The sequence below is a fragment of the Cimex lectularius genome, unplaced genomic scaffold (assembly GCF_000648675.2).
Source record: "Cimex lectularius strain Harlan isolate CLEC.00 unplaced genomic scaffold, Clec_2.1 scaffold3, whole genome shotgun sequence".
In the NCBI taxonomy this organism is placed as follows: Eukaryota; Metazoa; Arthropoda; class Insecta; order Hemiptera; family Cimicidae; genus Cimex; species Cimex lectularius.
The window spans coordinates 2,858,936-2,871,865 of record NW_019392688.1 but is presented as its reverse complement, the minus strand read 5'-3'; the positions used below and the strand labels follow the sequence as shown (position 1 = coordinate 2,871,865).

The 12,930-nt window shown below is 32.4% G+C and overlaps 1 protein-coding gene across 1 annotated transcript in view; it reads left to right on the top strand.

The window, feature by feature from the left end:
* The first annotated feature begins 1,883 nt into the window (after positions 1–1,883).
* Positions 1,884–12,930, top strand: part of LOC106662156 (low-density lipoprotein receptor-related protein 1) — a 37,754-nt gene continuing 26,707 nt past the window's right edge. The window contains exons 1-8 of the mRNA XM_014385996.2: positions 1,884–2,263; positions 10,495–10,740; positions 10,805–10,933; positions 11,007–11,501; positions 11,571–11,733; positions 11,792–12,017; positions 12,079–12,250; positions 12,311–12,445. Coding sequence (XP_014241482.1) covers positions 2,185–2,263; positions 10,495–10,740; positions 10,805–10,933; positions 11,007–11,501; positions 11,571–11,733; positions 11,792–12,017; positions 12,079–12,250; positions 12,311–12,445 — 1,645 coding nt within the window. The 5' untranslated portion in view covers positions 1,884–2,184. The remainder of the gene's footprint in view (positions 2,264–10,494; positions 10,741–10,804; positions 10,934–11,006; positions 11,502–11,570; positions 11,734–11,791; positions 12,018–12,078; positions 12,251–12,310; positions 12,446–12,930) is intronic.

Genomic DNA, 12,930 nt, shown 5'->3' with positions numbered 1-12,930 from the left:
ATGACCATTTCAAATACATTTCAAAGCAATGTGATATCATTTAATTTTCAATTTATGATATATGACTCTTTGATGAAAAGAGAATTAGCTAATTTGCTCCTCTGGAGGGAAAATGTTCTTCATTAATTTCAGCTTTAAGGGCATTAATTGGTCTTCTCTTAAAACATCTGGAGATTTGGGCATTATCTGGGATTGGTGAGGATTGTGAAAATAAGCTAAACAATCATCAAGCCCAGATTTAAGGATTTATTGAATATTCTTGAAGATTTAATGTCATTTATGTCAAATATTTTCGTAAGATGTTAACACCCTCACCACATGTCAAGGAAACCATATAATTAAAAAAAAAGGTAGGGTTAGCCTGACTGTTTGAAATACATTTTAGATAATTATTCAGAAATCATGAGATGCGGTCTGGTGATACATTTTAGACCAATATACCTTTTCATTTTCAAGTTTCGTAAGGTGTTAACACCCTCACATGTCAAGGAAACCATATAATTAAAAAAAAGAGAAAAAAAAAGAAGGTAGGATTAGCCTGCTGTTTGAAATACATTTTAGACCAATATACCTTTTCATTTTCAAATTTTGATAAATGACTGTTTTATGAGCAGAAAATTAGCAGCATAGTTGAAGGGAAAATGTACTTTTAACTTTAAGGGCATTAATGGGTCTCCTCTTAAAACAACTTGAGATTTGGGCATTATCTGGGATTGGTGAGGATTGTGAAAATAAGCTAAACAATCCTCAAGCCTAGATTTAAGGCTTTATTGAAGATTTAATGTCATTTATGTCAAATATTTTCATAAGGTGTTAACACCCTCACATGTCAAGGAAACCATATAATTAAAAAAAAAGAAGGTAGGATTAGCCTGACTGTTTGAAATACATTTTAGATAATTATTCAGAAATCGTGAGATTGCGGTCTGATGATACATTTTAGACCAATATACCTTTTCATTTTCAAGTTTTGATAAATGACTGTTCTATGAGCAGAAAATTAGCAGCATAGTTGAAGGGAAAATGTACATTCAAGTTTAAGGGCATTAATGGGTCTCCTCTTAAAACATCTTGAGATTGACTTTTTTTGGTATTGATGAGGATTGTGCAAACAAGTGAAAAAATGCTTAAGCACAGATATAAGGATCTGTTGAATATTCTTGAAGTTTTAATCTCATTTAAATTATTCGGCTTTGAGGGCATCAATGAGGGTGCTCTTAATAGATCCCATACAGCTTCTTGGAGATTTATTTTGTAAGATATCTAATCTTTCATATCTAAACACTTGCCTAACATAAATTTATCCAATGTCAATGATAGATCTTATGGGTGCTTCATAGTATATGCATTAATGCTAGGGTTGGCACTGCCATTTGAAATGCATTTCAGAGCATGTTATGCTTTGCAATCTTATGTTTTAATTTTCAATAGTTGATATATGACTGTTCGATGTGAAGAGAATTAGCAGGGCCCTGCTAATTTGTTCCTCTGAAGAGAAAGTGTTCTTCATAACATTAAGCTTTGAGGGCATTAATGGGTCTGTTTTTAAAACGTCTTGACATTTTATGGGATTGTGAAAATAAGGGAAGCAATCCTTAAGCATAGATTTTTAGTGGTCTGTTGAATATTCTTGAAGAATTTATGTCAAGTATTTTCATAAGATGTTAACACCCCCACCACGTGCCAAGGAAACCATATAATTTTTGTATAAAATGAAACGAGTTTAAATTTATTTAACTGATGATTTCTTCCTGTTTGATATATTCTACGATTGTTTTTGTTTATTTTTATTTGAATGGAAGTGCACATGAGGTAATTTAAAGAATTTCATGTAATGAATCGGGGGATTGTATAATGGGTTGTTGTCCGATTTCTCCCGCTGGTTGCGGCGCGTGTGGAAGGGGCTGGGATTCGGCTTTTTGTTTACAGTTTGTGATTAGAACCCGGGTGTGCTGCCCGTTAAGCGGAAAACGCGTTTTTAACTAATTTTCCTAGGTGGAATCGATGGAAAAGCCCCCAGTGAGAGGAAATCGAGGTGTCGATTAAATAATAAACGTGATGTAAAGAGGGGAAACGTAGACACATTTAGGTTCCTTTTTTCCCCGGAGATCTTCTTTTTTTTTCCTCTCAAATTGTTGTTCATTCGGTATTCTTTCTTGTTACCGGTGTCTCGCTGTTCCTGGTATGCTCGCCCTGAGGGGTGCGCTGTTCCTCGCCTCCCTGGGGCTCCTGTCCCTGGGGACGAGCTGGGTCGAAGGATCTGGTAAGGAATATCACGTACTGTATCCCTTGGATGGAAAGAATCGCATGCCTTTTCATGTTTTATGCCCGATATGTCATCGTTCTCATCTACTCGCGAGATTCTTCAAGAGGCAGGATAAATATTATACGAACTTTACATCTTTTATTAATTTCCCAGTCTATGGATCATGGACTTCAGAGACTAATCATTATCCTGGCAGTGCTAAAGTTCGGTACATTCCCATACCATACACTCAGTGTTTTAAATCATTGCTGGAGCCGTGGGACTTTGTCTCGGGTTGAAGACGTTACGTCATTTATTATCAGTTGACATTTCATGCTGGGTGTTGGTCTACTAGTAGGTGAACTCATGTTGAACCGGCACTGGGTTATTTATTGGATTTGTCTTTACTCTTGGGTTTGTTGAATTACTTAGTACTGCCGGAGCCTGTTCGCACTTATGCATGCTATCAACGATTCACTAACAATTTTATCAAAAAGCAAGGATATACTTCAGTACATAATGTACATGTACAGTATAATTTGAGAACTAAACTTCTTTAATTTGTGTAAACTAAAGTGCATTTCAGTGAAAAATCTACGGTTGTTTGATCAATGAATGCAATCGAATTTTTGCCTGCACTTATGCTTGATGTTAAAAAATAAATAAATTTTTACCAATGAACAATGTCTTATGTGATTGAATTTTGAAGTAATAGAATGAATTATGTTGCATGAAGCATAATTACACAATTGTATAGATATAATTAGTACAATATAATTTTGTTTCATACAATAAATTTTGTCCTATTGTGTACATTATTTTCTTATTATTATGCTGGCATTGAGTATATGTGTGGTTTTATCGGAACATAACTCACTCATGATAATGCTAAGAGATATCAATGCTTTATCTTTTCTTTTCTTTTAATTGTGTTTGTGCAGAAATACAGAATATTGTGGTTTTTGATTAATGAAAAAACTATGCCAGACTAGGTTGCCAGACCTATATTTCACAACAAAAGTATGGCATTATAATATATAAACAAAGCATCTAAGTTAATTTACAAATATTAATCTTAATTAATCAATTAATTTTCTTATCATATGTAAATCCAATTTTATTTTTGCTTTAATAAACTATGATTGCACAATTGGAACCGGTTTTTCAAGTAAATGTCACCTATGAAGCATTTCATTTCATCTGCATGTCAATATTTAATATCGCCTGTTAACAGAAAATTTGCGACTTGTGCGAATGAAAATCTGATGTAAGTTTGTATAAATAAGCAATACAATTGTTTTTAAAGTTTTTTTTGGTAAAGTTGTTTTGCAAGTCAATTGGACTTGTGTGGGGAAACCCTGGCCTTGATTAATACACTAGAAGAAATACTGGGAGATGTGTGACTTCCTTAAAAAAAGAAAAAAGATATAAGACAGATAAACAAGTTTGATTAGATAATCTATATTTATCAAATGACCTCCGCTCTAATGTCAAATTGTTTTTAACATATTTCAGCATATATTTTCATATATTTCTTCTGGGTTATTTATAAAAACTGTCAATTAATACAATAATAATGAGACAGTAATAAAACTATTAATATTTCTCCTGTCAGGTGCAGAACATTTTTCCGAGAAAGGCTTCTGGTTTTTTAAATTGATTTTGAGAACTGGTTACAGAATCACATGCAAATTATTACTGAATATTGGTAGGAGTTAGCGTTTTTTCTTACCATTTGGAATAAAGAAAATAGTTATGCATAAAAATAAAAAATAATGGATAAAGATTGGTGAACTTGATCTTGAAGGATAATATGTGAAATGGTTTGCTGCTGTTTTAACTCTTTAAACTACTTAAAATAATAATTTTTATTTGGTTTAAATGAATCGTACCAAGTACAGTTATTCAAATTTACTCAGTCAATTTTTTTGTGTTGTTCACATTAAAAGAGTGCAATAAACATGCATAATATTATTTTAAGGAAATTTTGGAATTTATAACTTTTCCAATTAGATTCAATTTTATTTTTCATTTGATATTTTTCTCATGGTTTAAAAAAAAATCTTCATTATTCTATGAACTTTTAGATAAATATAAACTGGAAAGTCAGGATCACCACGAGAGGAAAATTTTTTATAAGTATCAAATCACACTGAAATGAGTTAAAATTTATTTTTAATAATTTTTTAAAACCCGTTAAAATGTTTAGCCTAACTTAAAAAAAAATAAATAAATAAAATCAAATTGAGTGGTTGCTGGTCATTTTATTTTTCTACAAAATTTTGTTCTATTATTATGTTAAAAATAAAACCTCATTAGGTTGGGAACAAAAATGCATAAATATAATCAACAAGTTTGGGAAATACTATAGAAAAAAATGACATCAAAGTTTTTGTTCTATTATTATGTATAAAAATAAAACCTCATTAGGTTGGGAACAAAAATGCATAAATATAATTAACAAGTTTGGGAAATACTATAAAAAAAGTTATTCAGATATCGTGAGATGCGGTCAGGTGTGATGTAGGTTTCAGAAAAACATTTTCTTTATCGTGCCAACGTTTCGATCTTTTATTGAGATCATCTTCAGGGCCATCCTTGCGTGTCGTGTTGAGAGTGCCCACTCTCAACACGACACGCAAGGATGGCACAATTACACAGAAGACAAACACTTTGAGCCCTGAAGATGATCTCAATAAAAGATTGAAACGTTGGCACGATAAAGAAAATGTTTTTCTGAAACCTACATCACACCTGACCGCATCTCACGATATCTGAATAACTATCAATTAATGGTCACTAATCTCTACACATTACTATAGAAAAAAATGACATCAAAGTTTTTGTTCATTTTCTTTTTCAGGAGCCAAGAAAACAGCTTAGAAAAGTGTATAAATTGATAAATTATTAATATATTCAAAGGCTGACAATTTTAATTTACAATTTATCCATGAGGATCACGTCAGTTTTCTCTTTCATTTTTAAATGTTGATTTCCTTCATTTTTTTTCTTTCTCATTTTCTGTTTTATACATTTGTTTATTTCCGACAAGGGACGTGTAGATAGTGAGGGAAGAATTGGAAGCAATCTTCCAATTCACTTGGCTTTAATCAGGTAATTGGCCCCGTATCGTTTATCTCTTGGAAGCCTCCTTTTATTATTCTTGGCCTTTACACAATTAAATAGATCAAATGCTTAAAAAAAAGTATAGTTTTAACAGTCGAATAGCACAGTACTTCAATAAATTTTATTCGAGTTATTATTTTTCATAATTATACAAAATTTCCATATATTTTCCATGGTTTAATAATGTTGATGGTTGAAGAAAGGTAAAACCAAGTGGTCCATGAATTTAAAAAAAAATCTATTCTGTATTTTATCTATTTTATATAGCAAAAGTAAACAATTAATTTAATTACTATATATATATATATATATATATGTGCGAGGTCTAGACGAAAGACTTTTTAAAAAAGAATCTTTATTGCCAAATAACACACAATGGTTACAGAGAATAACTTTCCTATTCACGGTACAGATAATTCTATAACAATTAAATATTCGGATCTTTACTGTCCGTTAACTGTCCTGTAACTAACTACGAATAACAAGCTTATCTAAAGGGAACAATTAAAAGAAGGGGAAATTGTTGAGTCCACCATTCCTAAGTACTGAGATAAGTATTGTTTAAAAGAAGTCTCGTTATTAAAACGCAGACGTAACTCCTCCACCCCTAGATGAAACATTCGGAGGCGGCAGCTGCTGGAAGTTGCTGTCGTGCGAAGATATACCGGGTGATACCATACCCAGATAGTAGTAGAATGAGTCCATACAGGAGGATCGTCCATATACTTATCGATGTAGTGATGATCGGTTTTTCAATAGCTGGAGACAAATGTTGACTTTCTAGTCGGTTCAATTTGACGTGCTTTACATTGACTGTAAATCGTAGCTGTTGTTCCTCTTTCAAACTAAGTTTAACTTCGTTGAGGAACTTTGGATGTCCAGAAGTATGTGAAGAATGAAGAAGCAGTTTATTTCGAAATGTTAAATTACTTGATGTAGTATTTATTAAGAATATTCCGTGTAGACTTCTAGATATTGTGTCCCCATGTTTCGTTATTGTGACGATTTCTTCTTTGGGATAACTGGCTAAATATTGATTTAGTTCAGCTATCCAGGTTTCATAGTTGTCTAAATTGATGCTAGTGTATTGTTCAGGACGTTGTGTCTCCTGTTAATACGATTTCTTTCTCGCAGTTGTTCTCTTCATGATTAATCGATTGCGTTGAGCATACAGATATTGATTGAAATTTTTTACAATTATTGTCTAAAGGTTCAATATTTAGTTTATTTGAATTCGCTCTTGGTTTCAATAAATATTTTACATTTGGAACAATTGTTATAAAATTAGAGTTATGTGTTGTTGGTACTGGAATTAGTTTATATAAATCATACATTTGTTTTCTTACTAAGGGTAATTGTAAAAGATAAATAATTTGATTGTTTACAATTTTACATTGTACACTAATTAAATTTTCAAATTCAAAAATGTTCTTTAAACTTACTTCAAGTGGTAATTGATCCTCATAATAAGTAGAAATTCTAGTAATTTCCTTAAACAATTCGTGAGGAGATATAATACTAGGGTGTAAAGTATGTAGTTTACAAAATGTTAATGAGTTTTCGATATCCTGTACTACATTTAATAGTATTTCATAAGTGATATGTAATAAATTTGTTGTATCTCTTAATTTCTCTAATTCAACATAATTGTTTAATTTTTTATTTACTGCTAAAATTTTTGATTTTAGTTCGGCTGTATTTTCTTCAACTACTGTTAATGATTTATTAAATTCCTCAATGAGTTCATTGATTATTGAATTTTGCAAATTTATTTGTTTTTTAAAATTAACTTGACTACCTTTTAGATTTTCAATATCTTTATTAAATTGAGCTCCATCGTAAGAATCTAGATTACCTGTAATAAATTTTATGATGGATCCTAATCATTATTCTTCTAGTATTATTTATTAATGCTAAATAAGTTACAATGTCTACTGTTATCAGTTACATATTCTATATTATTTTTATAGCTAATATTCTTATTATTAATACAGATATATACTTCATCATAAATTTTATCCAAGTTGTGTAATTGTTGAAACAATAGGTCAAATTTAATATAATGAATGAAAGTATGTTTTGACATTTCCAACCTGACTGGACCAAGATTTATGGCTATTATGCCAGGATTTTGCGAGATATCTATTATATCGGCTCCTGATGCGTTAATTCCAAAGAAAAGGAGGAAGGGCCTGCAACGTTTTCGTTTCGCATTAGTTTTCTTGGTCTTTTAATATTTGACAAGTGTATTTTTCCTACCATGTAATAATGAGTTGGTGGGACTATTTCTGCCGTTTTTAAATTTTTATCAACGGATCTTATTTTTTCCTTCTTATACTTATTTTTTGTTTTTGTTTGTATCTGCTTATTTTTAACAAAAACGCCTTCAGGGATTTCTGGCAGAAGTTCTCTATTTTTATTTAAATTTTCAATTAAAGAAGCTTTATTTGTTTTACTACGTTCACTAATTTTAGAATACAACAATTTTAGTGTTTCTTTGTGATTAATAACTTTTGTCTTCTTCGGGTTACATTTAACAAGAGATATTTGAATTTGATTCACAATGATTGACCGGGCCTTCGGTAATTGGGATTGATAATCCTGTATTTCCTTCCAAATTTGAGTGTCTCATTTGTTGTGAATCTTCGTCGATAATAATTCTGTTTTCATTTAAATTATCTTCATCTATATTCACGAATGTGGAATCATTATCTATGGTGTCAGGCCAATTTAAGATTTCTCTTTCAGGAGAATCTAAAATTGAATTTGCAAGGTTTTCCTCCCTTTAGCTCTGGAAATTCTTCATAGAATTCATCTAGCAGGGTATCTATTTCTTCATCAACCTTGGAATTATTGGGATATTTACCTTTTACTGTAGCCATATTTATTTGCACTCTAGATAAAACATCCGCGTTTTGGTTCAATTTACTTAGGTTAAAGGATTCATCTAAGGAATTTTTGGGTGGTTGTTCCCTAGCATACATCTGGAAAACTCGTGGTTTTTGAAAAGAGTTTCTTGTTGAGATGCTCATGGGGGTTTCTTAGTTGCTTTGTGAAAATGGAGTGAAATTTTGTTTAATTTGTGATGGTTTGTTGAATTGCATGGGCCTTTGTGTAAATTCATGTGGTTTGAAATTATGTTTTTGATTTGTGTTTTGTCTATGTTGTGGGATCGGTTGTTGGTCTATTCTCTGCATATACTGGAAGTCGTTTAACATTAACTTTTCAATGTCTGACAATGTTTTAGGATTCATAGTGGCTAGGTTATTTCTTAAAGGGTCTCTAAGACTACTTATAAAATTGGTGGCCACTATTTGCTCCTGAAACCTTATCAAATATAATTTTTCGTTGTCTGTACCGTATTTTAGCTCGGAATAAATCAAACCTTTCCTTAATTTCATTTAATGTTCGCAAAGGGGATATTACATTTAATTTCAACAGGTCAACCAAGATACTAGTTGGACCCTGCCTGTCTCCAAATTCAGTCAATAAATGTGATTTTAATGTTGACCAATCTTGGAAATTTAAATTTCTTAAATGTTCGTTGGCCTTATTTACCTAGTTTACCTTTAATATGCATAAAGCATATAGTTTTCTAGGGTCTGATATTGGAGGTACTAATTCGGAAATGATATGTTGCGCCCCTTCAACATTCATAATAAACTGTGTTAGTGTTTTTGGGTTGCCATCATAAGTGGGGATGGCATCCAAAATAAATCTTAATTCTGCCAAGTTAGCCATGTTAGTGTTAAGAATAACAATAATAATATTATTTTAAAAATTTTAAACAATTTTACAATAACAATAAAAATATAATTGCTATATTAAATTGTGAAACCAAGAGTTTTAAAACATGCGATACAAGTTATTTACTCACAAAATTGCAATCATTTCTGAGTAGTCACTGATTTTCTTGATTTGGATGTTCCCGATGAACGTGGTTTAGGATTTTCTAACTAATACAATAAAGTTTGTATTCACCGAACCCGAAAAGTGTCTCCTACTGACTACGCCAGTTATGTGTGAGATTTAGACGAAAGACTTTGTAAAAAAGAATCTTTATTGCCAAATAACACACAATGGTTACAGAGAATAACTTTCCTATTCATGGTACAGATTATTCTATAACAATTAAATATTCGGATCTTTACTCCTGTAACTAACTATGAATGACAAGCTTATCTAAAGGGAACAATGGAAAGAAGGGGCAATTGTTGAGTCCACACATTCCTAAGTACTGAGATAAATATTGTTTAAAAAAGTCTCGTTTTAAAAACGGACTTTATATATAAATGTTTTTGGGTTGATTTGTCCAAGCTGCTGGTAGCCCAATGAGGCTGAAAGGTCCAACTTGAATAAAAGATTTCTAAACGACGGAATACTTTTCTTTTACAAGCCATCTCAATAAATTTTATGGGTATCTTTTATTATTTTTTATCATGTTATTTTGAATTATACAAATACTCAATTAATTAATTATACACGATTTTTTGTGATTGAAAAATTTGTCACAGGCGGGATTAAAACCCATGACCTTCGGCTCAATATGCGATTTGCTTACAATTGGAATAAAATGGGAAGTTGAAATGAGAAGTTTGTGGCATGGGCAATAGATGTCACAGAAGCTCAAGTGGTTCGATCAGCTGCGTATTTAGCTGAAGGTCATGGGTTCGAATCCTGTCTGTGACACACATTTTTCATTTAGATTTTTTTTTTTCAACTGGAAGTAATTTTTTAAATTTATTCTGTGAAAACTTTTAATTTAATTTTCTGCGTATATAATTTGTTATTTTAATTAATTTTACCCATCAATCAAATAAAATTGAAAAACGAAAATTATTGTAAAAATGATAATTCCTTTTCTTCATTCGACTGTACAATTAAATTAAAAAAAAAATGTTCTGTGGGTTGCTTACTTAATGTACTTGGACCTTTGTGGGACAACTGTTACATTATATAATTGATATCACTTAAATAAGCGTAATAAAATACAATTTTGATTTTAATAAAACCATTTGATTAAAAGAAAACTATGATGAAAACATTGTTGACAGCACTTGGCAAATTTAATTAATGCATATTTCTTAACTTAACTTTGTACTGAAATTATATTCTCTTTTTAGATGGTCAGTGCGAAGGAATGTTCAAATGTAAATCGACTGGCTCTTGCATTTCAAGAGAGCTGGTCTGTGATGGTACTCCTGACTGCCCAGACGACTCGGATGAGGCCGATAATTGTCGTGACACTGTTCACTGCAAGGAGGATCAATTCAGTTGTGCAAAATCGCGGCGATGCCTCCCATTGTCGTGGATGTGTGACGGTGAAGTCGACTGCTTAGAGGACGCTTCGGATGAAGATCCGATAAAATGTATTTAGAAAATCAGCTTGAAATTTGATTAACGCAAGAATGAATTTTAACACATTTTTTTCAGGTTCACCTGCTGAAAAATTCAAGTCAAACACGATTATGTGTCCAGTCGAACGTAAGTGGCTACATATTGAAAAGTTCTGCGATGGTGTAGAAGATTGTGCAGATTCGTTTGACGAGGGCAAATTTTGTCGTGAGTTATATTTTCATATTCATTTGTTTTTTAATTTTTGTTTTTAATTAACTTGTTGTGTATTATTATTCAGATGTTGCAAATTGCACAGCGATGGGCTGTGAACACCAGTGCCGTCCTACTCCATTCGGCCCGAGATGTTTTTGCGCTCCTGGCTTTCGTGTTTCGAACACTGTCAGCTGTGTGGATGAAGACGAGTGTGAAATAGATGGGAGCTGCGACCAGCTATGTAACAATATTGTAGGCACCTTTTGGTGCAGTTGTGTTTCCGGTTATAGGCAAGAAGGTCAAAATAAATGCAAAGCCATCAACGTGCCGGAAGACGAGGAACCGACTCTAATTTTCAGTAGTGCTACTGCAATACGTAGAGTTGACCTGAAAGGGAAGCTGTACAAAGGCGATTCTGAAAGGAAAGAAGGGCATACCATAGCAATATCTTTTAATCACCGTGCTCAACAAATATGTTTTATACGCCAACCAAGCAATCCAGCAGGGATCACGTGCTCACCCATTGATGGAATGAGTGATTCTAAGGAAATACCCAATCCTCCACTTATTAATATCAATTGTAAGTGTTTCAAGAGTAGAATGTTGGTACATAATGTGGTTTATGTTTAAATATTTTTTTCCCCCTAAGCTATCATACACATGGCTCTGGACTGGGTCTCTGAAAACTGGTACTTTCTCGATGACAGCAGGGAAATAATTTATCTATGTACATACGAACTCAAATATTGTATGATACTTGTTGACGTTTCTTTGAACAAACCCCGTGGCATAACACTCGATCCAACAAAAGGGTGAGTACTTATTTTTCAATTATTTGATTTGAACTTAATTGAATTTGGATGTTTTTAGCTACATGTTCTTTACAAAATGGGGTACGATATCTCCTACACTTGAACGCGCTTTATTAGATGGCTCGAGCCGAAAAATTCTTGTTAACGAGAGAATCGTTTATCCATTTGGCCTCACAGCTGATTACCCTCTCCAGCACATTTATTGGGTCGACACCTACCTTGATCTAGTTGAAAGAATCGACTACGACGGGAAAAATAGAAAAACTATTCGCAAAGGATCCCCAGTAAGTTATACTATGCTTAAATCTAATTCAGATTTTTAAACGTGTTATTTTTTGTTAAAAGGTGCAAAACTTGTTCGATGTAACAGTTTTTGAGAATAATCTATATGTTACTTCTTGGCGTAATCACAATGTGATGCGTATAAACAAGTTTAATTCCAGCAATTTTGAAGTCCTCACAAATGAATCGAAGCCCTTTTCAATCCATGTATATCATAGGCAGCGGCAGCCTGATGGTAATTGTCTATTTTATTTCTCATCTATATTGTCTCTCAATTAACTTTTGTATTTTACAGTGGCACATCCTTGCAAAGGAAAGCATAATGGAGGATGTGAGCATATTTGTATTCCGTTCTGGAAGAAAACGTCAGCGTCTGTAAAATGCGCTTGTAAAGCAGGATACAGGCTCATAAAAAATGGAAAATGTGTTGGTGAGTTTTTGTCACAGTAAATTGTTGGGTTAGGGATGGATTTTATTTCTTCAAATTTTGACTTGCACCATTACAAAGGCAAATTAAGTGGCGCCATTGGTTGCAATGGTTTAGGCGAAGACATGGAGCTCATCACTGTGAGATAAAGGTCCCGGGTTCGAATCCAGCGGTCTTCACATACACATAAATATACATACTTATAAATAGGCTTTTTCAAATACACTGACACCCCGAGGGTTGATACTACCTCATAGTTGAAATACTGTCATAAAAATAAATAAATAAATTGCAATCTAATATTGTGGTAGTAGAGGTTTAATAGATCCCATGCATGTTCTTAGAGATTTATTTTGTAAGATATCTAATATTTTTAATTTGGATCTAGACACATTCATAATAATCTTGTGAAAATATAAATTGTTGATTTACTAGCTAAAATGTTTAATCCCTTGGTAAAAGTTAAGGTAAGTAGATTTGACATAGCA